Genomic DNA, 27,798 nt, shown 5'->3' on the forward strand with positions numbered 1-27,798 from the left:
CTCCGGTCATCAGAAGGTTTTCGCGAACTCTTTGTGCAACCCTCTAGGATAGATGTCGCCACAGGCGCCGCCTTCGGCCTGGGGAGAAGTTGTGAGGCCCCAGGCGGTCTGAGCAGTGCAGGACCAACGACAGGGGGGAGGATGGGCTGCACAGAGCCCCTGCCAGTCACGGAAGCGGCTCCGCGACAGAACCACAGCTCCAAGCAGCGGCGCAACTGAAGCTGCCCGGGAAGGAGGCGCGGCCTGGCTGGGGCGTGGCCGTGGGCGTGGGCGTGGGCGTGGGCGTGGCCTCTCCGCGAAAGCGCGCGCGGGGCGTCGAGAGCGCCGCGCACAGGCTGCGAAGACCCCGGCAGCCAAGACGGAGGCGGTTGCTGCGCCCGGTATAGGGGTCGCTGCCTGAGGCGCAGGCGCCGTGGACTCAGCCCTCCCTAGTCCTCTGCTCGCTGTGGGTTCGTAATGGCGACTACGCAGAGGCCTTTCCACCTGGTGGTGTTCGGCGCCTCTGGCTTCACCGGCCAGTTTGTGACCGAGGAGGTGGCCCGGGAGCAGGTGGACCCGGAGGGGAACTCCCGCTTGCCCTGGGCCGTGGCAGGCCGTTCGGCGGAGAAGCTGCAGCGAGTGCTGGAGAGGGCTGCCCTGAAGCTGGGTAAAGAGGGCGGCGTGGGACGGGGCTCGGAGCCGCGGCTGCTCTCACCCCCGGAGCTGTCCTCTCCTGGCCGAGAGGTTCGAGCCATCGGAAATGAGCGTTTCTCCTCCCTGGCTGCGCCCTTAGAGCTTCACAAGCCCTGCTGGAGGATGGGAACAGAGCTATGCTTCAAATAGTGTCTTTGTTCTCCTTAAAGTTAAAAATAATAGTAATTTTTTCCCCCTCTTTTGACTTTCTCCTTTCTTTTGGGTAGTCCCATTGGCGAAATAGTCAAGAACTTTCGTTTCTCCTTTCTCTGAGTCGTCCCACTCTAAAACAGGGAACCAGCTGGAGCTGGGGGGTTCTCGATATTTGGTTGGATAGAAAAGTAGAGAATAGGTTTCTTCAAGATTGTACTCTTCCCTTGCCTTGTGGTTTGGAGGTGGGGCGTTGTTGTGGCTTTTAGTGTTTTATTTTTCTCGTAAGACTCTTCCAGCAGGCTTACCCTTTATCTACTCCTCCCGCCCCCCACACACACCTGCCAAAAAGTATGCATCTCTGTTTTGGGCGTTTAAGTATTCTTAAAGCATTCGTGCAGCGTATTTTTATATACCCCCCTACCCTCATGGTGGAGGAGACATCTAATTTAGGACTCAGTATCTTTAGATCTGGCTATTAATTTTCCACCCTAGGTCTCCCTTCTTACAAACAAATGGCACCTGTTAGATTTTGGGGACTACTACGTACTTCCTTGTAATACCACGCAGAGCCCTGTTTATGGTGGAAATGCAGCATCTGTTTTGTTTCTGGTTAATGTAGGCTGGACTCTCCTGTATCTGCTGCCACTACCAAATACGGGATCTTGACCAAAGATCTTTTGGTCTTTTTTACTTTTACAAAAGAGATAATTTCATTATTAAAATATATTCTTCTATTTCTTTTTTCCTGCTCAGTATGACTGTACAGGAGTAGCCTAGTTACCTACCGCTTGTAATGGCCACAGATCAAGTTATTGTGGGGACTGTATCTTGACCTATCAAAACCTGGTTTACTCTATTGATTCAGTTAATTCCAATTATTTTCTTATTATGAGCCTGAGTGTTATTATCTAATCTGTGCTTTTCACCTGAGTCCTTTTTTGTTCTTGTTATATTTATATTAAGAATTCTCCTCTACCCAATAATTTTTTCATATGTAATTGTTTAGTTGATGAGAAACTTTTTATAATATAATTCTTGGCAAAGAGGAAGTCAGGACAATCATCTCAGTATCTGAATGATTTTCAAAATTGTTATTTTACACAAGATTGTCATTTACACATTGCTTCTGTTAGATTTTTTTAAGATTAGCAGTGTTTTTAGTCACCCTTAGTATTAACTCCATTTTCCTCATAGCCTTTTTTGTTTTTTACTACCTGGTTAAAAACAATTTTATCTTTTGAGAGAGCGAGTTAGCTTTCAGTATGTTTAGTAAATTTGCAGTCACCGATTACTGTAAAAAGATCTGGAAGATCTAATACCGTATCAGGGTTCACTTAAAACAGTTTCTTTCTTATTTCAGGAAGACCGACACTACCGTCTGAAGTTGGAATAATAATTTGTGATATTAATAATCCAGCCTCACTTGACGAAATGGCTAAAAAGGCAACAGTTGTCCTCAATTGTGTAGGACCAGTAAGTAATCAGCCCTTCTTTGTGTCAGAACAAACAATCTATTCATTTCTAGCAGAATCTGATATTTTATATTCCAGAGGAACATCAGGGCAGGGGAAAGAAGAGTTGGTTCAGGGCCTTATCCCCCTGTGGGGTGTTTTCACTTCTTATGATTAGTAAATGGATCTGACCAAAATCTGCGAGAGCGTCAGGCTCTCTGTGACACCATACTCAAGGAATGTGTGCTGGTTGGTTTATTATTTATAATTGCCGAACTTTTTTTTTAATTGTATGCTCTTTAAGTAAAAAATGTTTGAGCATGTACCCCTAATACACTTTTTATTTATTTATAAATTATATTCCTGTATTACTGTACAAAAGATGTTAAAAACATATATAAAAACATTAAAAAAGGACTCATTTATGCAGTATTTATTGAACATTTGTTATATGTAAACTGCATTAGTCTAGGCACCTGGGATATAATGGTGAAAAAACAAAATCTCTCATGGAGCTTACAGTCCAATGGGGAAGACAGAAAAATAAGATTATAATAGTAGGTAGTGATAAGTCCTCTGAACAAAAATAAAACAGAGTAAGGAGCTAAAGAAATGAGCACATCAGTCTCTATTAGATGGGTGGTTAGGAAAGGTCTCTGTGAAGAATTGACATTTACCTAAGTATCTAGAAAATTGTTGATAATTTTAAAAAATGAAAGAAAGGTTTTTTGGTTGTCATCAAGTAAAAATGTATTTAAATTGTTTATTTAGATTTATTTCATTCTTAACGAGCTTAGAGTCTGTGGTCCTTTGCTTGAATCACTCTCTGACACACACTGTCAACCAGATCCCTTGCCCTTCCCTCTCCCCAGTTCTCTGGAAAAACCCCAACCCCATTTATTCCAGCTCTCTGCTTACTCTGTACCTGAGCAGTGACTCAGCATGGCTGGAGAAAATGCATCTCCTCGCGGACTGGTCCCACTTTACATCTTAGTCCCAAACCTCAGGTGGGCCTCAGCAGCTCCGGGGTTCAGCTCCGGGGTTCAGCTCCATGTCCATAGGCGGTTCTCTCGCCCAGGGTCGGAAGCAGCAGCTTTTCAGCTGCTTTTTCCTCATTTTTAGCGTGCTGTCTGTCCCTTTCCCCCGACTGTGATCTGGTGTTTATTGTTTCGTTTTTTTGTTTGTTTGTTTGTTTTTACTATGAAAAGAGAAGCTGTAAAAAGAAAATTTATCTTCATACCACCAGGCCCACCTCCCTCCCTCCCTCCCTACATTGTACCCTGACTGCCTTCCTCCTACAGGGGAAAACACGAAGACCTTGTTTACAGTTGCACATGGTCTTGTTATCGTCAGTTTTTCATCTTGGCTGGATTATTTCTAGCAATATACAAATTAAAAAAAAAAAAAACTTTCTTTAATTCTACATACTCTTCCAGCTACTCCATTTTTTGTTTCTTTTTAGCAAAACTTGAAAAAGTTGTATTTACTTACTGTCTCCGCTTCCATACCTTCTACTGTGTCTTAAACGACTCTTGTCAGGTTTTTATCTTCACTACCTCAATGAAACTACTCTGCCGAGGTCCTGATTCTGTCAGATCCAATCATCAGTTCTCAGTCTTCATCTTAATCAAACCTCTTAGCATTTGGTCCAGTTGCTCACCTTTTCCTTTCTTCACTTGGCTTCTGGATTCTTACCCTCTCCCAGTTTCCCTGTGTCTCATCTCTTCTGTTGGATCTTTCTAAATGCCAGAGGCCTCAGAGCTCAAGCCTTAGAAACTTCTGTGTTTATACTCTGTCTGGGCCATTATTTATTATTATTGTGTTAAAATATACATAACAAAATTTACCGTTTTACTGTTTTTCAGTGTACACTTCAGCGGCATTAAGTATGTTAACAAGATTGTGTAACTATCACCACATTATTTCCAGAACTTTTTCATGATCCCAAGCAGAGACTCTAACTTGGGCCAGTTTTTTTTTTTTAAACAATGTGAAATCAATTTAGTGGGTTGAAACCCAGCATTGAAATGAAAAATTCAGATAGAGTAGTATACAAAATAGGGTGAATTACACATAATATGGGTAAGTACTGGTTCATGATACTTGTTTCAGTCAGATATTGTTAGGTTCGCCGAAGGAGGAACACACGAGGCTGAAGTGGTTAAGCAAGGTTTATTGTAGCAGAGTGACAGCCACGCTGAGCCGAATATGACATCAGCCCCAAATGCTAGGGGACCTGAAACTTATATATTGGGCTTGAGGCAGGCTTTTTTGGTGGGAATATTTGGGGCACGTAAATTGGCGGGGAAGGGAGGAAAGTCCAGGGAAACCGGAGGTGAGCATGTAGCATCGCCAGCCCGGACATTACAAAGTCTGGTTCCCACACAAAGGTGAGGGAGGAGTCTGGTTCCCACACTCCGGAGGGTAGGGATAGGGCCCTCCTGGACTTACAGGTATATTTATGCATGGAGCTGCTATGTGAAATGAGTTTCTTAGCAGGGTGTGGTCAAAAAGGTTTGAAAGCTATGGCTTTAAATACCTGTATGCTGGTGATGCCTACATTAATTTGTTCCCAGTGAGGACCTACTCCTTCAACTCCAGACTGGTGGCTCTAACTCCCTTCTTGGTGTTTAACTTGGATGGTTCATGGGCATCTCTAGATTTTTTTTCCCCCAAAACATGTTCCTCCCTAAGCTTTACTTCGATTGTCATTTTCACTTTGTAACATAGATAACAGAATTTGTACTCCCAAGGGTAGATGTATCAACTTTGCCAGTTTGGGGTCATAGTTTGTTTCTTTGTAGATTTTTTTTTTAAATCTATTTGTCTAGTTTGTGAGAGTTTATTTAGTTAAAACCAACTATCAACTATGTGAATGGCATTCGGTTTATATATGTTGAAAATGAATGAATGAATGAGGGTATGTGACTATGGCCCTCTCTGTGTTGTGGAATTCCCCCATGGCTGCCTCAGAATATCTTTTACACCCTATATTCAGTGCATGACCACTTGACGTGGCCTGGGAGCATAATGTCAGACTACATATTAACTATTAATAAAATGTCCTTTTTTTCCTTTGTGTTTTCTATAAAAATTAACATGAATACAAGTGCTAATACTTTCACACTGGGGATTGTGTATCCCGTAAAGTAAGCACACCTACTTGGGAGATCACTCGGTTAGAACGTGGAGAGCTGAAAATAGGATTGAAATTTTGACCTATAACCTAATTGGCTTCAATGGGGAGAAATGTCTCCTCTGAAATCAATAATTGTACTCTGACTCTGTCCACTTATTTCATAAAAGCACAAAGGTACTAAATAGAAAAAAATCTAAAAATGTAATAATTTTGAGGTGTTAGTGCAGAAATCTCAACCTCAGATTACCCAAAGGAGAAGTGGGCCAAGTGAGGGGGAGGATGTTCCAGATAGTAGAAGCAGAAACACATGGGTATGAAGAAGCAGCGTGTTCAGGAAATTACCGGGAACTTGGGACTGCTGGAATGTGGTGATTAAGGGGCCGTGGTGTGATATGATGCTTGAGGACCTTTTGTCACAAGCTAAGAAGCTCAGATTTTAAACTATATTATGTGATATGGGCATTGGAGAGCTAGTGAAGGATTCTAAGAACATATGAAACGTGTGTGTGTCGTGTGGTGCAGAAGCAGAGGTGACGACAGATTTCTTTTTTTTTCCAGAATAACCATTTGGTATTCCTTTGGAGATGGGGCTAGATTGGTTGCAGTGAAACCTGTTACTACTTGTAGTAAATTATATGAGAGACAACAAGGGTGTGAACTAAGATTTGGGTGTGTAGCGAGGAAGGGAGGAGACCGATTTGATAAAACTTGGTGATTTCCAGGATAGGTAGAGTTAAAAACAGCTTCTAGATTTCTCACCAGACAGTTGTGTGGAGAGTAATGCCATTAATAACAAAAGAGAATAAATCTAATATGTGAGCGCCATGTGCCCTGCACTGTGCTAAGCTCTTTGTATTATTTCATCCTCACTACAGTATCGACTTTATGGAGAACCTGTAGTAAAAGCATGTATTGAAAATGGAACTAGCTGTATTGACATCTCTGGAGAACCTCAGGTATGTAAAATGAAAAAGAAAAAACAGCATATTCTTAGTTTTCTGTTGAAGTGGGTAATACTTAGTGCAATTTTGCAGACATAGTTTAGAAGGTGATGACTCCTCCCTTGTATTAAGAGATGGTATTCCAACGATAGCTTGAACGAGAGTGCGATGGCAAAGTCTTACCTTCTGTTTTCTTGAGCTTTTTCTTCACTGCCATCTCATTTATTGCAAGTCCTTTGTATACAGGATGTGCTGATTTTTACAGCTTTTGCATGCTGTAAACTGAATTAAAATAGCATACTGTAATTCTTGGAATCTCAGTTTTGTAACTTTCATTATGAATTCCCTTTTTCAAAGCAGACACCTTTACATTACAGAAAAATAAATGTAAAATCCCCTCAACCTAAAAATTTTAAATGTTTACATTTATTGAATGCTTCCCACATGCCTGACAGTGTGCCAAATAAACATTTTATGTTACTTTTTCAAAATTCTCGTAGGTATCATCTTTCTATTTTATAGACGAGGAAATTGAAGCTTAGGAAGGTTAAGTAACTTGTTCAGAGCCCTACAACTAGTAAGTAGAAAAACTAGGAGTTGAATTGAGGTTTGCCTGACTCCAGGAAGTGCAATGTTAATAGTTCTGAGCCCCACTACCTTCTTTAAAACCGTAACCTCATATGTTCCTGTAGCCTCTACTGCTTACCATCATCAGTGTGCCAATTTGGCACATACTTAGAGTTTATCAGTTGGTAATGAGTATTGGGAAATACTAGGAAAGTGTAAATTACAAAAAAAAAAAAAAATTAATTCAAGGAGTAGGAAACAATTCCTGTCTTATTTAAAATATTCCAGAGCAGAGAAAATGTAGAAAACTTCTGTTATTATAAATTACCATAAAAGTGATATCAAAACCTAATAAAGATCCAGAATATTTATAGGTCAACAATACAAATTCAGTTAACCCAGTTAAAAAATGGGCAAAGAGATGAGAAGAGACAAATCTGTGCATAGGCATTCCAAATTTCTGTAGCTACTCCGCCCTCCAGGATTGGGAGCACATAGCTCCCCACTCCTGTGTGGGCTGCACACAGTTAATTCCTTTCAAAGAGCACAGCATAGAAACGAGAGAGAGAAAAGGAAAAAAGAATAACTTTACAGTGGAGAAACTTGACAAACACTTCCTCAGTCAGGTATTCAGGGTCAACATCTACTGTGATAAATTGTGTTACTAGTATGTACTTTTGATATGATGTCAGGAAATAGCATTTTATACTCCTGTGGTCTTCCCCTCCAAAACCTGTAACCCCAGTCTTGTCATGAGAAAAATATGAGATAAATTCCAGTAGAGAGGCATTCCACAAAGCGCCTGACCAGTACTCCTCACAACCGTTAAAATCATCAAAAACAAGGAGAATCTGAGGCACTGTCACAGTCAAAAAGCACCTATGGAGACATGACAACTAAATGTCATACGGTATCCTGGATGAGGTCCTGAAACTAAAAAAGGACATTAGGTAAAAGCTAAGGAAATCGGAATTAAGTATGGACTTCAGTTAAAGTATTGATATTGTTTTATTAATTGTAACAAATATTAATGTAAAAGTTGTAATAATAGGGGAAAGTGGGTGGGGTGTATTTAGGGACTCTATTCAGTTTTTCTTTTAATCTAAAGCTGTTATAAAAAAATTAATTTTTAAAAACAGGCGGAGGATTTAAATGGCCATTATTCCCTTCTCACATCCTCTCCTTTCCTACCCTCTATTTTTCTATTTATATAAATGCATAGATGTCTGTAATGATGTTCATCTGAGTGATGTGGTTTTTTGCTTTCTTTGTATTTTTCTATATTTATAGGTATTTTTAATAAGAGGTATTTTGCATTTAAAAGTCATTCTCAAAAAATTAGTGTCATTAGGTCAGATCGGTATGTCTCCCGCACCACCTGGCACATGAGGTAAATGTTTGCTGCATAAGTGAAAAACATTTTGACAGTTAATATTTTGCTACAGAGCCATATTGATTAGCATTTTCAAAGTTTAATTGCTTTGTCTTTAAAGGTAAATCATTTAATATTGGTCGAGATGTTTCTATATAGTTCTGATTCAGATCTTTTGTCCTGAATTTTTTAGTTTCTGGAACAAATGTATTGGAAGTATCATGAGAAAGCTGCAGAAAAAGGGGTTTATATCATTGGAAGCAGTGGCTTTGACTCCATTCCAGCAGATCTGGGAGTAATATATACCAGAAATAAAATGAATGGTAATTATTGATCAATAAGCAATAGTTGAATATCAGTAGAAAGGCTTCATGTTTGTAATTATGATGAATTAAGATCTGGCCGAGAAAAGAAACGTAACTAAGATGGGTAATGTTAAAACACATGCTTTTTTTTTTTCAGATGGGTTAAACAAATTTATTTGGCTAGAAGTCCAAGATCAAGGTGTTGGCAGCTTTGGCTTCTTTAGAGGTCTCTGTCTTGGGCTTATAGATGGCCCTCTTCTCTCTGTGTCTTCAGCTGGTCTTTCCTCTGTCATGTACTTTGTTTTTAATATAGCTATACTTGTTATAAAATGCTATTGACACTACCGTTTTGCAAGATATGGATAATACTAAAAGTGTCCTAAGTAAGGAGTTATCATTGTCTCAATTTAACAGTTACAGCTGTAAAATTTCTGGGAAGAAAAAATGTTGGCAGCCATGGTAAATTCAAACTTGCTTTGTTTAGGAATTAACACATTTTAAAATATAATTGATTGGATAGATATTATAATTAAATGTTTTAATTTTTTTAACCAACACAGCTAGAAAGCATTGAACAAAGTTTTTGACATCTTTCTTACCCCATTTATAAATGGAGACAATTTAAGAATGGAAAACATCAATATCATGTTAAAACAATGGAAATTACTAATGTCATGCATATTTAAAAAGTATTCATTTAGAAAATGACCTAAGACAGATAATTCCAGTACCATATAAACTGTTCTATAGATTAGAAAGATGGAAAGTGTTCTTGTTCATATTAAAAAGTTAACTCTGAAACCAAAGCCCAACAAAAATAGCACCCCAAAAAACGAAAGCCAAAATCAGTCTTACTTGTAAAATTAGTAGTAAAAAAAAGTACTAAATAAAATTATAGTAAATATCCATTGACATTTTAAAATAATAATATATCAAGAGCAAGGTTTATTAGGAAGTAACATAATCATTACCTCAGAGTATCAGAGTTGAAAAGCTGTATGCCCACCAATGATTTGCAAATTCATTTACTGATTTCAGATTTTTAGAAATTGAGGAATAGAATACTTTCTAAACATCATAAATGTTAGAAAGCAATAGCCAACATCATAATGATGAAACACTGGAACCATGCCCAATAAAAAGAAAAACATAAATTGAATATCTTTAACAATATTTAGTCTTTCAATCCATAGACTTGGTATTTCTCCATTTATTAAAAAAAAAAAAATTTTAAGTCTGTAAAATTTAGACATTTTCTTCATGGTGGTTAGACATATTTCTTGAGATTATTCCTAAATATATAATTGTTTTTGTTATTTTGAATGTTTTTCCTAAGGTTTGTTTAAAAACTTTTCTTTCAGATACCGAAACATAGGAATGAGCATTTTAACAATTATCCTAGTTGATTTTTGATGCAGGCGATCCACATTTTATTACGTACTGCTTTAGCGGTCCTTGTTCTTTCTGTGGACAGGGTTAGATCACAGCCATATATCCAGGCTACATTCTCTTAACAACCCTCTGAATCATCTTCAGTGAGATATACTTTAATGATCTATTCTTGGTTTTTGTCAGACTAGTGACATTTATGTGGCTGTAATTCTCTTCTCCTATAGCATCATTGTTGATGACATGGTTAGTCATTATTTTGTTTAGCGTCACCTTTCTTAGCACCCTGTTTTAATTTTCTCTTTGACTTAAAACTAGGAACACTGTCTCTTAAGAAAATTCTTTAATCAGATTTTGAGAATTAGCTAGCCCATTATGTTTTTCTTTTGTCTTCCTGCTCTGGAAAAAATCCAAGATTGATTAAAACTTAACTGCTGTACCTATATATTAGTCCTTATGGTTGATATTAATTTCTCCTTTTGTTTTGGCATTGGCTTTCTATTTTTATAGTTATATTTTTATTTCATTTTAACTACCTTATTTTAAGTATTTTACAAGCCATCACAAAGGCTGTTTTGATAGGTTTCTTGTACTTTCATTGTAAGTCACTCTTAAGTTTTCTCGAAAGCTGTCATATTGGAAAACAGAATAATTCTCATAGATATAATTTTGAGAACTGTTGTTCTGCTGGCCTTCCAGAATGAGTGGGCTAAATTGTTGCCTTATTGGAAGAGATTTTTAGCATTGTCAGTTTGAATACTAGAAAAGATTTTGTCAATACTAGCAGTTAGAGTTTATGCTAAACTACTCTTTCTGACAATTTATGTGGCTTCAGCTGCTTTTAAATATGTTTACAAATAATAAAACTGTTATCAGTTCAGATATTTTACTATATGAGCTTTAGGCTAAGTCAGAGCAGTCCCTAAATTAATAGGAATAGTTTCTTATTACTAGTCTTGGATTAATAGATTTTGTTTGATTTTATTTTTACCATTTTCCTACTCTTCCAGGTACTTTGACTGCTGTGGAAAGTTTTCTGACTATACATTCAGGACCTGAGGTTAGTTTTTCTGTTTGTCAAGTGTTCTAAGTTAATATTGAAAACATCTTGGAACTCTTACATACCTCTTAAAAAATTTAGATTAAATTATATATATATTTGTAATTTTTAGTGTATGAAAGTCTCTGTGTTTAAACTTTGACTTAAAAAATAGAATTTATTTTAAGACAACCGCACATTTCATTGTATGAGAATGAATTACCATGATCCCGACACTAAAGTTTCTGTCATTGTTATGCAATAAATGTCGTCAGCCAAGGCAGTTATTACCTTAGTGCAAAGTCTGCACATTTTTATTATGTGCCTAACTTGGAATTAGGTGCTGTTGTGGCCATATGAGAAATGTATGATAAATCTTATTGGATTTATAGTCTTTTTGAGAATATAAAATAGTCGTATTTCTGGGAAAGGACTGTGTTTATGATAGCACTTTTATTGCCAGTAGTGTCTAACCTAATTCTGTATCTATACTTGAGGCTTTATAAGTATTTGTTCTCTTTAAAAAATATTTATTCAGCACATATTGTATAGTAGTACAAATATATATAGTAGTGCAGGATAGTGCAAGACACATAAATGACTCAGATGCAAACCTTGCCCTTAAAGAAATCATAATTTAGCTTGGCAGAAGATAGAGTGTTTGTTATTAAAGAGATCAGATCAAATGCTGTAGGATTCTGAGAAAGGAGAGTACATGTAGCTGCAGGCCAGAGATCGAGAATGTTTGGAGAAGCTGGGATACAGACTGAATTTTAAAGCTTGGTGCTGCAGAGATGTGGATAAGGGAGAGGAAATAGTACAATAAAGACATAACTGTGGATTGTGTGGAGCATATTTAAGTAGGAATAATGGTTCTATTCATCTGGATTGTGGATTCAGATTCATAAACACAAAGAACTATATAAAACATGTTAAAATGTGTGGTTACAGAGAGTATCCACCAGAGTATCAGATGAAAGCGATGCGATAGTGGGCCTCAGTAACTCGGGAATGCCTAAAAGAGGCCTTACTAAGTTCAGTCTTAAAAGGTGAATAGCATTGGGAAGGTCAGAAACAGCAGCCCGAACAAAGGCTTAGAAACAAGGATGAAAGACATGTTTGCAAATCTGGGCACCATGTGTTAACAACCCAGCTCAACCAACACAACCGAAAGGAATTTATGCATCAATGGATCTCCCTCTCTTATTCCCCTTGAATTGTATAACCAGACGTCTGAAAGTGAATAGTGTGGCTGAATCTAGACCACAAATGGTAGGAAGTTGCAGGGAATTAGTGCAGGACTGACAAAAAAAAAGTTTATTACCGGGATTTAGTGAGAAAATGGATAGAATTGGAAAAGAGACTTCTCTTGAAAGAGAGGCAATTGGAAAGACTAGGTAGATCTACTGAAGGTCTTCCTTTTGCTAGAAGCAGTAAAGGAGCAACTGAGCAGATGGTTCTTACAGTGTCAAATCAGCAGTCTTTCCTAGATTGGTTAAAGTACAGATTTTGAAACTGAATTGCCTGAGCTTGAATTCTGGTTCTGCCACTTATCAGAGGTGTGACCATGGGCAAAGTTGGGGCTTAACTCAGGGCAAGAGAGTTAAAGCGTTCGCATCAATGGATCTCCCTCTCTTATTCCCCTTAAAGCAAAATACAGAACCTTAACTTCACAAGAATATGACAGAGCTAATTCCCTTGGCACTAGATTATCCTCCTGCCACTCCTTATCTTACCTTTCCCCTTAAGCTTTTTTGTTTTACATAAAGATTTGAATTATAGCCTACATGCTAGGTCAAAAAGCAAGACTCATAATCTCAGAGGATTGAGATAATGCTCTAGAACAGCACTGTCCAGTACATCTTCCCACAATGATGAAAAAGTTCCGCATGTGCTATATAGTGGCTTCCACATTGGATAGTGCCGTTCTAGAGCAGGAGTCAGCCCATGGCCTGCCTTTTATGGCTTGCAGCCTAAGAATGATTTTTACATTTTTAGGGAGCTATAATAAAAAAAGAATATGCAGCAGAGGCCATATGTGACCTGTAAAGCCTAGATTAGTTTGACCTTTTACAGAAACGGTTTGCCAATTCCTGTTCTAGAATCTGTTTTAGACTATACTGCAGGTATACTGGAAATCAGTGAAGGAATAACAAGAAAAATCTCTGTATATTTGGGTATTAAGAAAATATTCCTAATTTATGTCATGTCTAAATCTTTTTCTTGAACTGTGGACTTAAAGTATCTAATTGCCTAATTGACATCTCCACTTGAATATTGATAGACATCTCACACTGTGTTTGTCCATAAATGACATCCTGCTTTTCCTTTCCAAATGTGCTCTAACCACAGCGTATTCGTATCGATTTCAGTGGATAGTGATGGGTCCTTCCAGATGTTCAGGCCGCACAGTGCGGTTCTTGCTGCTCCTCTCTCTGAAACCTACCTTTGGTGAACAGAAGTGGCAGGAGCTGACATCCTTGTCTTGTTCCTGATCTTGGAGAGAAATACTTCAGACTCTTGCCATCAAATTGTATTAGCTGCAGGTTTTCATAATTGCTGTTGATCGTATTGAAGTTTCCTTCTATTTCTAGATTGTCGAGTGTTTTTAATGTGAAGGTTATTACATTTTATCAACTACTTTTTCTGCATCTATTGAGATGATCACGTAGTTTTTGTTTTTATTCTAGTCTTACAGTGTATTACATAAGATTGATTTTTATATGTTGAACCAACCTTGCATTCTGGGATAAATCCCACCTGGTCACAATATATAATTATTTTTTTATTTCTGGATTCAGTTTGCTCGTGTTTTGTTGATGATTTTAGTATCTTTATTCATAAAAAATATTGGTCATAGTTTTCTGGTGATATCTTTGTCTGGTTTTGGTATCAGGATAATTAATACTGGCCTTTTGCGGAAGAGTTTGTAAAGAAGTGGTGTTAAATCTTCCTTATACTTTTGGTAGAATTCATCAATGAAGTCATCTGGGCCTGGGCTTTTCTTTGTAGGAAGTTTTTTGATAAGTGATCTAATCTCTTCTTACAGGTTTTATTAGGATTTTCTATTTCCTCTTAAGTCAATTTTTGTAGTTTGTGTCTACATTAGTTTCCTAGTACACCATAACAAAGTACCACAAATTAAGTGGCTTAAACAACAGAAACTTACTGTTCTCACAGTTCCAGAGGCTAGAAGTCCAAGATCAAGATCTCGGCAGGATTAGTTCCTTCTGAGGGTTATGAGGGAGAATCTTTTCCTTGTTTCTCTACTAGCTTCTGGTGGTTTGCTGGCAATATTTGATATTCCTTAGCTTGTAGATGTGTCACTCTGATCTCTGCTTTTATCTTCACATGGTGTACTGCCTGTGTGTGTGACTGTGTCCAGATTTCTCCTTTTTATAAGGACACCAGTCATTTTAGATTAAGGGCCCACCTACTCCAGTATGACCTCATCTTAACTAATTACATCTACAACACCCTTTTTTCCAAATAAGATCACATTCTGAGGTAGTAAGGGTTAGGCCTTCAAGATAAAAATTATGGGGCACACAGTCTAATCCATAATCGTGTCTATCTAGGAATTTGTCCATTTCATCCAGGTTATCTAATTTGTTGACATACATTCGTTTAAAGTATTCCATTATACTCCTTTCAGTTTCTGTAAGGTTGGTACAATGTTCCTTATTTCATTCCTGATTTTAGTAATTTGAGTTTTCTTTCTCCTGTCCTCCCCGTGCCCGCGCCCGCCCCTTCCCCGCCCCCCCGCCCCCAGCTCTCTCTTTCTCACTGCAGTCTAGTTTGTCAATTCGGTTGATTTCTTCAAAAAACCAATTTTTGGTTTTGTTGATTTTCTTTATTGTTTTTCTATTCTCTGTTTTATTTATTTCCACTCTAGTCTTTATTGTTGCTGAATACAAAATTAATATGAAAATTAGTTGCATTTTTGTATACTAGCTACAGTTAGAAAATGATTTTTTTAAGGAGACCATTTATAATAGCATTAAAAATCAAGCATCTAGGAATAATAAAAATTATGCAAGATTTCTATGAAGAAAACTGTACTACATTATTGAGAGACCTTAAAGAAGTTAAAGAAATGGAAGAATTCACCATATTCATGGATTGGAAAACTCAGTTTTGTTAGAGATGTCAGTTTTTCTCAAGTTGATTTATAATTCCATGTAATTCCAATCAAAATCTCAAAACAGGTTTTTGTTTGTTTCGTTTCGTTTTGATGTTCAGCTTGACAAGTTAATTCTAAAACACGTATGGAAATGCAGAGGGCCAAGAAAAGCCAAGACATTCTTGAAGGAGAATAAGGTGGAATGATGCTCTTGGCTATCAAGATTTTTTAGGTCAGTGTGTTACATTGGCAGAGGGATAACAGTAGGCTAGTGGAATAGAACAAAAAGCTCAGAGCAGTTTGTGCATATTATCAGGAGATGATGCTGGGAGAGTTGGGTATCTGAAATTGGGCTTATACTCTGCACTCATACTTTGTGTATAAAAATCAAGTTTAGGTGGATTATAGACCTAAATGTGAAAGGCAAAACAGTACATCTTTTAGATGACGTATTTCGTAGCATCGAGATCAGGAATGACCTTTTTCCCCCAGAAATTTATTTGTATTTATTTATTTTTATTAAGATATAATTGATATATTGGTTTCAGGTATACAACATAATGATTCGATATTTGTATATATTGCACAGTTATCACCATAATGGCTAGTTAACATTTGTTTCCGTACAGTTGTAGTTTTTTTTCTTGTGATGAGAACTGTTAAGATCTTCTCTATGAGCAACTTTGAGATATGCAGTTCAGTATTTACTACAGTCACCATGCTGTACAGGGAATCGCTTCTTAAAAGAAACACAGACGGCATTAAGTATAAAGAAAGACTGATAAATTTGTGTTCATTTAAAACAGACACGATTGAGAAAATGGGAAGGTCAGCTGCAGAGTAGGAGTTCCTTCTGACACGATGAATCTAAACATCACAATTTTGAGCAACAGAAGCCGAACTCGAAGGAAGATATACTGTATGATTCCAATTCTATAAAGTTTAGAAATAGGCAAAACCACTATACTGTTGAGGAAAGAATATTTAAGTGGTAAGACTTCAAAGAAAAGAAAGGATTTTTCTTGATTACCATAAAGGCAGGACAGAAGGAGGGCCTTCTGGGCTATATGAATGTTTGCTTCATAATTTCATTGAATTGTACATTTATACTTTGCGCATCTTCTTTATGTTATATTTTTCAATGAAATAGGATTTTTTAAATGGAATGTAATTTTGCTTTTTTAATGAGTTATTTATATAAAAAGATATTCTTAGGTTTTTGAAAAGCTGTTTTCTCCTGATGTTTGGAAATCTTTACATTTGCAAATAGGTCACATTGGCTAGGGCCAGATTTAGAATCAGTTCACAGATCAAATCCTTAAGACTTTTAGTTTTAACAAAACAGAAGAAATTAACCTGTACCAAATGGAAATTATGTTTGGTGTCTCTCTGCCATTTAGTGTCATCAGAGCTATGCTATAAAAACCTGAATCTTCTGATGATTTTATTGTTTCTCTTATTCTGCTTATTAGCAATCAAAAATATTTTCACATCTGCCTTACTGATATTTCTCCTTTCAAAGTCTTGTGACAAAGTCGGTTTTGAATCTTTCTAAATGACTTTATTCAAATAAGGTAAACAACATATAAGGCAGGACATGATACAGTTATGTACAATTAAAATTATAAGTGAAGTTTAAAATGTTTACATAATAGAGAATTAAAAGGCCCACCTAGAAGTCCCGTAAAGAAGGGTCAGCACTAAGATAGTAAGTTCTAGGATTACATCCTCACCAGTGCTCTCTTTTCTGCCACTCATTTCTAATTGGAGTCAGAGGAAAGGGTTGTGGAAGGTATAATGATATTGGAAGAAGGGAAGGCACTGAGAGCTAGCTAAGGGTCTCATGAAAGATGAAAAATAAGTGGGCTAATGAGAGTCTGGATAAGATCGAGCAAGGATTCTGTTCTGGGTACAGTACCAGAAAAAGATTGAGGAATTGGGGAAAGAAATAATATAAATTATATTAATGAACCTTAAAATAAAAAAAAAAATTAAATAAACTTCTGTGAAAGACATTTATGTAACTTGGGGGCTAGAGTAAGGGATGTTGGGGCAGGTGGGGCACTGAATACCACAGGGAAGGAGTAGAGGTGGATGGTCTCTTGTATGTATGCATGAGTGTGCTCAGACCATATCTGGAAAATTTGAGGAATCAACAGAGAGATAAAGATTAGGAGGCTAATTTCGAAAGAATGTGGTCAATTAACTGAGTGAAAGTGATGAAGTGAAACTCAATGGCTTATTGAAAAGAGCATAAGTCATGGTAGGAAGGAAGAAGAAAGGGCGTGTGTTAGTGTAAGTGTTGAATACGCCCGAAATATTGAGTGTTGTTGCTACCTAGTTGGTCATGAAAATCCATCTCAAGATTATTAAATAAGGGATTATGCCTTGCTTAAGTAGAAGTAAAGTATTCTTTGTGTCAATTATAACTTACTTGGTTTTACATATTAGTAATTATCCCTTAAGACATGTTTCTTTAACTCTTGAATTATTTTATTAGGGATTGTGCACTCATGATGGTACCTGGAAGTCAATAATTTATGGTTTTGGAGATTACAGAAATTTGAAAAAACTACGAAATGAGGCAAATCTGAAACCTGTCCCAATTATTGGTTCAAAATTGAAAAGAAGGTATATTAATTCACATCTATTTTTTGGTATATCTAATCTAAATATATTGTTGTCGCTCTGACTGTTAATAAAGTATGCTACTAAGAAATGCCCAGAGACTATTTTGTAGTAAGTTCAGAATTGTTTTTCAAAGATAAATGAAATAGAACTATTATGTTACCCTAAGCTTAGTACTTCATATGTAATCATACACTGGGATCCTGGGGGAAAAATGAATTCTATGACTTTTCACTATCAATATCAAAATTAAATGCCAATTAAATTTTATTCAGTAAAACCACCATCTTAAAGTAATGATCTTATGTATATTAATTAATCAATATGTTAATAGCGTTTAATGTGAGAATTGTAACCTCAGAGTTCAGCTGTCGAATGAGTGTTCTTTTTATCATCGTCCAAAGAAATCAATGGGGTAAAACATAGTTAAACTGCCTGTATTAAATGCCCATGGTGTGAAGAATACTACTGTGTTCACTTGTCATTTGTTCGGGGGCACAAACCGAGAACAAAAGACAAATATCGAAATAAATTTTAACTAAGAGCAGATCTACCATCTTCATTGTTATTACTACCTCAAGGAAAGTCCTGATTTTTATTCATAAATTTATCAGTTGAAGTTTTGGTCACTGTAAATGGAGAAAATGCAACGAGTCTGTCTTGCAGGTGGCCAGTTTCTTACTGCAGAGAACTCAGCAGTTACTCCGTTCCTTTTATGGGAGCAGATGTGTCTGTTGTGAAGCGGACTCAGCGTTACCTTCACGAACATTTAGAGCTATCACCTGTAAGTGTAAATGATTTATTTTAATAAGCATGCTATGTTTGTTACAGTTCCCCTACAGTTTAATGTAGGATTTTTATGTTCATAAAGCAAAAAAAAAAAAAAAAAGGAATAGCTAAATAATGCATGTTTCAGCTTTTGGAAGTAGTGTAGAGCATTTTGCATTTTATGGGGTTGGTAATTGCCTCTTTCCATAATTCAGAAATGTCCTGCTGATACCTTTTTAATGTAACACAACAGCGGCAAGCTCAATACAAGCAATACTGGTTCAGAAACACCCAGCAATCTCTGTTTAGAGTTTCAGCTGCTAGCGTACTCTGTCGCTTTTGAAGAAGTCTGGTTCTTCTCTCTTCTCTCCTTGCTCTCTCTGGGGTATCATCCTGCTCCTGGTGGGGGCATTACAGAATTGCTCGCAGCGCTGAGACTTGAAGAGGAAACTACCTCAAAAGATAAGGGAGTATTTTCTTATAGAAGAGGTCGTAAATGGAGTCTGCATTCTGTAATGTATAATTGCTAAATTCAGGTATATTATTGGACTTTTTATATACAGATTTTGTGGACTTTTGTGTTCAAGTAGAGGAAGCTAATTACCTTTTGCAGCACTTTCTTTGAAAAGTATGCTCCCAATATCTGGTTTCGAAATAAGCTTTCAGAATATAACATACTCATGAAGTAGAAACTGCTTTTGGTCCATAGTTATGGCTACTGAAAAAATTATAAGTAGCTAACATCCTTGCATTACTTGGCCTAAAAAAGTGGGGAGTGACATTCTGACTTCATATTCTTCATCTAGGTTCAGTATGCTGCTTATATAACTGTGGGAGGCATCACCTCTGTTATTAAGCTCATGTTCGCAGGACTTTTCTTTTTATTCTTTGTGAGATTTGGCATTGGAAGGCAACTTCTCATAAAAGTAAGTAATATTTTAATGAAATTAGATCTTTAGAAGTAATTTCCATGGTTTTAAAAAATATCACTGACTTTTTTTTCTCCTCTGTAGTTCCCATGGCTCTTCTCCTTTGGTTATTTTTCAAAACAAGGTCCAACACAGAAACAGGTAACTGGTTTTTTTCTCTAAGTCTCTAAAATGTTTTTCTTTATTTGGTTTTTACTTTTCCTCAGTGCAGTGACAATAATAGCTAAGACTTGATGCAGTACTTACTATGTTACAGACACTCTTTTACATTCTTCACATACTTAGATTACTTGATCTTTTCAAACATCCCTTGAGGTAGGTATTATATCCATTTTACAAAGGAAGAAACTGAGGCACAGCAAGGTTAAGAAACTTGCCCAAGGTCCTATAGCGAGTGAATGGCCAAGCTAGAATGAGAACCCAGCCATCTGGCTCCAGAAATTGTATTCTCTTTACTTCATAGAGATTTCAGATAGTTACTCTTTCATTTCCTCCTTTCTACCTCCTCTCTCTGCCTCCACCAAGCTTCTCTTCCCTTCTGCGTGCACATACCTGGATCTGCATTGTAGACCGAATTACCGCTTATCCAGTATCCTCAGCAACAAGACTCCGTTGTCGACCATTTGATTTCCAGATCCTGAGTCAGGCCACAGGTCACTCAGCCTTCACCTCCTTTCTGTCAGACACTGTTGCGGGGAAATTCCACCTCCGAGAGGGTAGCAGCGCTCCAGGTTCACGCCTCCCCTCTCGCCGGAACTTTGAATATCACTTGCTGATCCTTCTATTTTTCATTGGTCATCTCTGCGTCTCCTCTCAGCCCAACTCCGGCTCCCCTCCTTGTTCGCAGCTGTCACCGCTCCTCCTTCGCCGGTGGCTCTGAGAGCGTCTGTGGGGCACACCCTCAGTCCCTTTCTCAGACCTGTCGGCATCACTCCCATCCTCACCTTCTCGCGCAAAGAAGTGTTCCCCTCAGGAGACTGTCCCGCCACCGGTGCTCCGTAAAAAACTTTCAAGCATTTCTTGTGTTGCAGGCACAGGGCCAAGTGCTTTATATTTAGTTCTCCAACAACCACTTAGGTAAAGGTATTATTATTACCCCCTTTAACAATTAAAGAAATAAATTGTAAAAAGAGAGGGTGCTGTTTGCCAAAGTTCACACAGCTAGAGTCTGGCAGGCAGCTCCTGGAGTCAGACCAGCCTGAGTCTTTACCATCACTGCAGCTTTGATTGGATTCCCTCCGGGCCTCATCTGTTGATTATTCCTTTTCAATTCTGTAAGTTCTCTTCCTGCCTCTCTACAGGTTCGTTCTTCTCATCCTATAAACACGCCAGCGTCTGTCGTCACCTAAAAGAGTCCTCAACCCTTCCTTCAGTTTTCATTGTCCCCTTACTAAAGTCACCATTGGCCTTATAACTTCTATAGGTGCATTGAGTATTCGAGTCTTTATTTTGTGTCTTCTTTGACTATTGTCCTTGAAATACTCCCGTCCCTTGGCTTCTGAGATCATTGCTCTCCAAATTTCTGCTCTGTTCTTCTCTTCCTTTGCTGCATCCTCACTTCTTTCATTTCCTTAAATGTTGATCCTTGGCCTACTTCTCACTCACTCTCCCTAAGTGATGTCTGCAGCACTCAGTATTTTGAATATCTATTCATCTGTCCATGGGGACTTGGGTTACTTCCACATTTTGGCTATTGTGAATAATGCTGCTATGAATATGGGTGTAGTATGCAAATATCTCTTTGAGACTCTATTTTCAGTTCTTGTAGGTATATATCCAGAATTGCAATTGTTGGATCCTAAAGTAATTCTGTTTTTTTAAATTTTTTGAGGAACCATCAAACTGTTTTCCACTGTAGCTGCACCATTTTACATTTCTACCAACTGTGCCAAAGGGTTCCAGTTTTTCCACATCCTTGCCAGCACTTGTTATTTTCTGTTTTTGTTTTTTAATTTTTATAGTGGACACGTTGCACCTGTTTTCATGTACTCATTGGCCATTTATACATCTTCTTTAGAGAAATGTCTATGTAAGCCCTTTGCCCAATTTTGCTGTTGAGTTTTATGAGTTCTCTGTATTCTGGATACTAATTCCTTATTAGATGTGTGATTTGCAAATATTTTCTCCCATTCTGTGGGTTGTCTTTTCACTCTATGGATAGTGCAGGCCCTTATCTCTTTGTCTGAACTGTTCATAACCTTCCTACGATTTTTTCCTAATCTATCTTCCCATTGCTTTCCAAGAGATCTGTGACACAAATCTGGCCCCATTATCACCTTCTTTAAAATGCTTCCCTGACTTACTGTTATGGCAGCGATCCTTACCTGGGACTTTAATCTCAGAATCACCCAGAGAGCTTTTTTAAAATACATGTCCTGACCCTACATCTGGACATTCTGATTTAGTCGATGTTGAATGGGGCCACAAAGAGGGAGAGCCCAAAACTGGTGACCAGAGATTAGAGTTTGATGGGTCTGGAATGTGGCATGGTGCCAATGCACTGCCAAGGTTATAAGTCACTGATGTGGAAGTAGGAGGGTTCGAGGTGAGGTTTGGGTGATTTTGGTTCATACCCCTAGAGCAAAACCCCTGTCCATCTCTGGAGATGTGAGGCCCTTCATGACCTAGTCCTGGTTGACAGATCCGTTTCGTTTTTCATGCCAAAGAATGTGTACGTGTGTGTGTATGTGTGTATGTGTGATTTACTGGAAGTAGCAGCCTAGAGACTGTTGAAAATTGTTCTAAAGCTGAACCTGCGCCTCTCCTCAGAGGGTTATGATCAGGTAGCACGTGAGCCTCAGATCAATTCCACTGATCCGTGTGTTTGTTTTCATGCCAGAACTGTGCTGTTTTGATTACTGAAGCTTTGTAATACAGTTTGAAATCAGGGACCTTAATACCTCCAGTTTTGTTCTTTCTCAAGATTGCCTTGGTTTCTGGGGTCTTTTAAAGTGCCATACAAATTTCAGAGCTTTTTGTTGTATTTCTGTGAAAAATGCCATTAGAATTTTGATTGGATTGCATTAAATATGTGTATTGTTTGGGGTAGTAGGGACATTTTAACAATATTAATTCTTCCAGTTTATGAGAATGGTATATCTTTCCATTTATTTGTGTCTTCTTCAGTTTTTTTCATTAATATCTTGTAGTTTTCAATATACGGGTCTTTTACCTCCTTGGTTAAATTTATTCCTATGTATCTTTTTAATCCAGTTGTAAATGAGATTGTCTTTTTAATTTCTCTTTCGGTTAATTCATTATTCGTGTATGGAAACAACAGATATTTGTATATTGATTTTATATCTTGCAACTTTACTGAATTAGTTTATTCTGAGTTTTTTGATGGACTCCTTAGAGTTTTCCATATATAGTGTTGTGTCATCTTGAAATAGTGACAATTTTATTTCTTCCATTCCAATTCGGATGCCTTTTATTTCTTTATTTTTTCTTTTTGCCTAATTTCTCTTGCTAGAACTTCCAATACTATGTTAAATAAAACTGGAGAGAGTGGGCATCTTTGTCTTCTTCTTGATCTTAGAGGAAAAGCTTCAAGCTTCTCACCATTGAGTATAATGTTAGCTGCGGGTTTGTCAGATTATGCTGAGGCGCATTTCCTCCATACCTGCTTCGTTGAGAATTTTTATCATAAATGGATGTTGAATTTTGTCAAATGCTTTTCTGCACCTCTGGAGATGATCTTATAATTTCTGTCCATTTTGTTAATATGGTGCATCACATAGATCGATTTGCAGACGTTGAACCATCCTTGTATCCCTGGAATAAATCCCACTTGCTCAGGGTGTCTGATCCTTTTAATGTGTTGCTGAATTCGGTTTGCTAATATTTTGTTGAGGATTTTTGCATTTATATTCATCAGGGACATATTGGCCTATAATTTTAATTTTCTTGTGCATCCTAATTTGGCTTTGCTTTTAAATAATGGTTTCTCCTTTCTGGTACCTACCCTACTTTTCTGTGTAATAAACTTCTATTAGAATGTGTACGTGTGTGTGTATGTGTGTACACATTTCAAAACCCTGCTCTGCTCCTAAATAGATTTAATAATGCCCTCCTCTGAACTCTTCTCTACATCTCTTAATTTGTGTCTCATACTGTTATCAGGGATGTGTGTGTGTGTGTGTGTGTGTAAGCTCCAGGAAAGGCCAGAGACCATATTTTATTGCTGTCTCAGGGCCTAATAGAGTGTCTAACCCTTAGTTGATAACTTCATAAAAATTTATTGACCAGGACTGAATTCTTTGTTACCTTATTTCTAAATTTAATGATTGCGAGAGATATTTGGATAAGTTTTCTAAAATTTAATATTTTGAATTGAATTTTTACATCTCTAAGAGGAACAGTTATATATCTGTGCCTCAAGCCCAAAATATCATCATTTGCTGGCTATTTTTATCTTGTCACTTCAAACAGATATCTAAAATCAGATTACCACTTTCTCTCACCCTAAAATGAAAACTACCTGTAGCTCTTCCCCAGAAACTGCCTCTTGTTATGGTCCTGTCCCTCTTTAAGCCACAGCTTTTCTGGGGAACTAGAATAATAATTCCCACCTCAGCTGTTAAGATAAGCTTCCTCCTGTGTTTATTATTTGACAGGCAGTAAGAATCATCTTTATCTCCTCCCTATTCCTCACCACCTCCCTCCCCCCAGCATCAGCACCAGTCATTAAAACTCGCATCTTCAAAAGAATTAACTTTTGCTCCATGCTTAAAGGATAACAGGATATTCTGGCAGATAGAAAATTGATGTTTTTATCTATTGAAAATGCCTCATATGAAGTACAATGGTAGGTTAGATTGTGTTCAGGGAGGGAATGACATATTTCTTAAATAAGCCCTTTGCTCTCTTTTTCTCAGATTGATGCCTCATCGTTTACGATGACATTCTTTGGTCAAGGATACAGCCAAGGCTTTAGTCCTGATAAGAACAAACCAAATATCAGAATTTGTACTCAAGTGAAAGGACCAGGTATTTCACATATGGCTTAGGAATGCTTGGGAGTTTTACATTGTCTTAAGCTATAAGGCGGTGTGCTATTACAGTATATTCTTTTTAAAGCTTAATGGTTTTAGAAATACATTTGCACAGTTATTTAAGTATTAATGATAAATGATTGTCAGAAGAAAGACTGAAATGATTGGTGTAATTTTATCAATGTATCCCTCCTCCTATTTTGTTTTTTTTTCCTCCAGTGTGATTTAAAAATTCTGAATGGCAAATTTTAACATTAATAAGACAAGAGACTGGTTGAAATTTATCTGTTTCATTCTCATACTCAGGGGCCACTTTAAAGCAGTATGATTATAACATAAATCAAAGCTGTGATCCCAGGTTTCTCTGGAGTCTGTATCACCCTGACATTGTTCTGAGTTGGGTAAAAGTCTTTGCAGTTGTTAAAAGGAACTGTTACCCAACAAAGTTCGAAAACTTACGTAAATTTTAGAGAACGATACAGAGACAGTCCCACTTGTAAATGATAGTGTAATGATCAGTTTAGTTGCTGTCATCCCTGAGAGGTCACAGGAAGTCCGTTTTGCCGTTTTAATCAAGTGAGATGGCAAAGACATCTTTGCGTCTTGCCTTCTTTTCAAATTCCCACCTCAGCTGTTAAGATAAGCTTCCTCCTGTGTTTATTATTTGACAGAAGTGTAAACACTAATGTCCACTTGCTTATAGACGCCTTTTAAAGTCGCTCAGTTGTTTTTCTTTAAGAAATTGAGTCTTGTTTTTTAAGTGAAGCTTACTATATGAATAGAGAAACAAGAAACGTAGGATTATGCGTTTCAATCATTGTCAAGAGGCAGTAAAGTGTAATGGGTGGGAGCACAGTTTCAAGCCAGCTGCCTAGGTGTGATTCTGGCTCAGCCACTACCTAACTTTGAGTTTGGATTAGTCATTTAAACTCCCTATGCCTCACTTTCATTTGTAAAATGGGGATGAAAATAGTACTAACCTTATATAATTGTTAGCAGAATTAAATGAGTATAATAAATTTAAAGCATTAAAGAGTTCCTAATGTTTTATAAGTATTATATAATGGTTAATGGTTCATTGTGTTGTTAAGTGAACAGAGTATTTATTGAGAAAAATTTTGTATCCCTAGAGTTAGATATAAAATCTACCATTTGATTTTTGAGTGTTGAATACATACTTCACGAATACCTTCTTTCTCTTGGTCACCTGTTTTCTGTAGAAGCTGGCTATGTAGCCACCCCCATAGCCATGGTCCAGGCAGCCATGACTCTTCTGAATGATGCCGCCGACCTTCCTAAGGCGTAAGTCTTGTTTTCTTCTACTTTGACGCTCTCTTTCATCTGTGTTTTATTTCAGCTTATTTCGATATGATTTACAGGCATTGGGTCCACACAAAAGCATTTACAATTCCTTTGACACAACGATAGAGGTAAATTAAAACTGTGAGAGGGACAGTTCCTTATTGGTCTCTGGCAGAGGTAAATGAGAGGAAACAGAAAAGTTTGAGAGCCATGTAAATTGGCTTCAGTTGCATGTAAATATAGTTCAAGTCCAGAGTCGACTACTCAAAAAAGGTCCCTGTTGTTAATGTGAATTAGCAGGAGGCTCTAAATGGTGCTGAATGATTTCCAGCTGGCAGTGGGAGGGCTGGCACCAACATGAATTGCTTCATGGCATTCTGACTAGATGATTATCAAGGGTGCTGTCTTACTGGAACATTAGCTGTCACCCTAAAAGTAGGCTAGCTTTGCAAATGAGCATAGGCCCTCAGGCTGAGAAATAAATACATTTAGGTAAGCCCTGAAATAGTATTAAATAATAAACATAAAAGTTGTATAAAGTGAAACCTGAATAAATTTTTTCAAGTACTTGTACACCCTTTGAAAATATTTAGCATTTTATAAATGTTTGCCATTACATTTAAAGAAACTTTTTTTCATCAAGTGTAAGTCTTGTTTATGCTTTGTTAATAATTGATTACCTAAATTTATTTCACTTAGGTCTTTATTGAATCCCCTTGATATGGGGCCATCTTTATAAACAGCAGCAGTTATCGGGTGGGTACCCCTCAGCGTGACCTCAGCGTGCCTCTCAAGCACGCCGAACGCTGAATTTTGGGAACAGTCTCTCTGGTCTCTGAACCAGTCTAGACGGGTTTGCTGGACACTGGTTTTTCCCTGAGTAATAGCTGCTTGCTCTTTTGGCTGGTTTTAGGAGTGGAAGCACAGCTAGTCCATGTAGAATCGAGAATCGGGTTATCATGAGCTCTGTAGTGACTTGATAGCTAGTCCTTCAGCAAATCTCACTCACAGAGGAAAGCGCTGGCAATGGGCCTGCGAACTGCTTTACCTTATTATTGTCTTACAGGGGCGGGGTCTTCACACCTGGAGCCGCTTTCGCCAGAACAAAGTTGATTGACAGACTCAACCAACGTGGCATTGAATTTACTGTCATTAGCAGCTCTGAAGTCTAAACATTTGAAGAATTAACCAAAGTCATAAAATGCATGAATTAATAGCTTTTTTATTTGATATTTGAAATTCTTCTCAAGCCTATGTGTGGAAAAGATTACTAAATCTAAAATATGTCACATGAAAAGCAGAAAATTATACTAACTTACCCTAACTTTCAAATCTTAGCTGATTTTGTGATTTTATTACTTGTGAGAGGGAACTAATATTTTGACTTGAAGAATTCATGGTCAGTTTTTATAAGTGAGCTGGCAGGTCAGAGGGTGCGGTGGGTGTCTTCGTCTGTGTTGCTGACAGACCCCGTGACGAGGCGCCCAGGCTGGTGTTCCTGTCAGACCGTGACCGCTGCTTTCTTGGCCATGCTCTCGGGTGGGATCTTACTGTCCAGTGAGCTTCTCTGTGTTATGTGTGGGCCTTTACCAAATAAAACTGCAATTTTTGTTGTTTTAGCTTAGTTTTTCACCTATCTACACTGACTGATTTTGGACTTACCTAAGTTGAATAATAAAGGATTGTCAATTGAGTGGTGCTTTTGTGTCTGGACCTGCCTAGGTATTTGAGGCGGGGCAGGAAGGTGCTTCTGCTGCACTGCTAATAATTGGGCTTGTCATTCATTTGCCCTCGTTCTGTACCTGTAATTAGTTTTAAGGATACAGTTAGTAAGTTTCTATTGATTTTTGCTGCCTAAGCAGAATTTTTCTCTAATTTACTTTTTGTATTTTAACTAGGTGCTCCACTAAAGCCCTAACATAGAGCAAGGGACTTTTCCTTTTGTAATAAGCATAAAATAAACATACATCATGCTTGGTGCTTTTCACTACACAAAGAGGACAGCCACTACCTTTATGAAATTTCT

At 37.6% G+C, this 27,798-nt stretch overlaps 1 protein-coding gene across 1 annotated transcript; it reads left to right on the forward strand.

Annotated features, from left to right (window-relative positions):
* Positions 1-295: 295 nt before the first annotated feature.
* SCCPDH (saccharopine dehydrogenase (putative)) lies at positions 296-27,465 on the forward strand. The gene is made up of 12 exons (XM_006914267.3): positions 296-646; positions 2,186-2,298; positions 6,291-6,371; positions 8,489-8,618; positions 11,000-11,049; positions 17,652-17,782; positions 18,446-18,563; positions 19,354-19,473; positions 19,561-19,617; positions 24,354-24,465; positions 25,691-25,772; positions 26,839-27,465. Exons 1-12 carry the CDS (start codon positions 457-459, stop codon positions 26,942-26,944), a joined length of 1,290 nt encoding a protein of 429 aa, XP_006914329.1. The 5' UTR covers positions 296-456; the 3' UTR covers positions 26,945-27,465.
* Positions 27,466-27,798: the final 333 nt, after the last annotated feature.

The sequence above is a fragment of the Pteropus alecto genome, unplaced genomic scaffold (genome assembly GCF_000325575.1).
Source record: "Pteropus alecto unplaced genomic scaffold, ASM32557v1 scaffold115, whole genome shotgun sequence".
Classification (NCBI taxonomy): Eukaryota; Metazoa; Chordata; class Mammalia; order Chiroptera; family Pteropodidae; genus Pteropus; species Pteropus alecto.

Excerpts from the sequence above, each read along its gene's own strand:
- SCCPDH (XM_006914267.3), top strand. The coding sequence starts at position 457 with ATGGCGACTACGCAGAGGCCTTTCCACCTGGTGGTGTTCGGCGCCTCT. Across the intron at positions 647-2,185 it reads GAGGGCTGCCCTGAAGCTGG|GAAGACCGACACTACCGTCT; the intron begins GTAAAGAGGGCG and ends TTCTTATTTCAG. Across the intron at positions 11,050-17,651 it reads CTATACATTCAGGACCTGAG|GGATTGTGCACTCATGATGG; the intron begins GTTAGTTTTTCT and ends TTATTTTATTAG.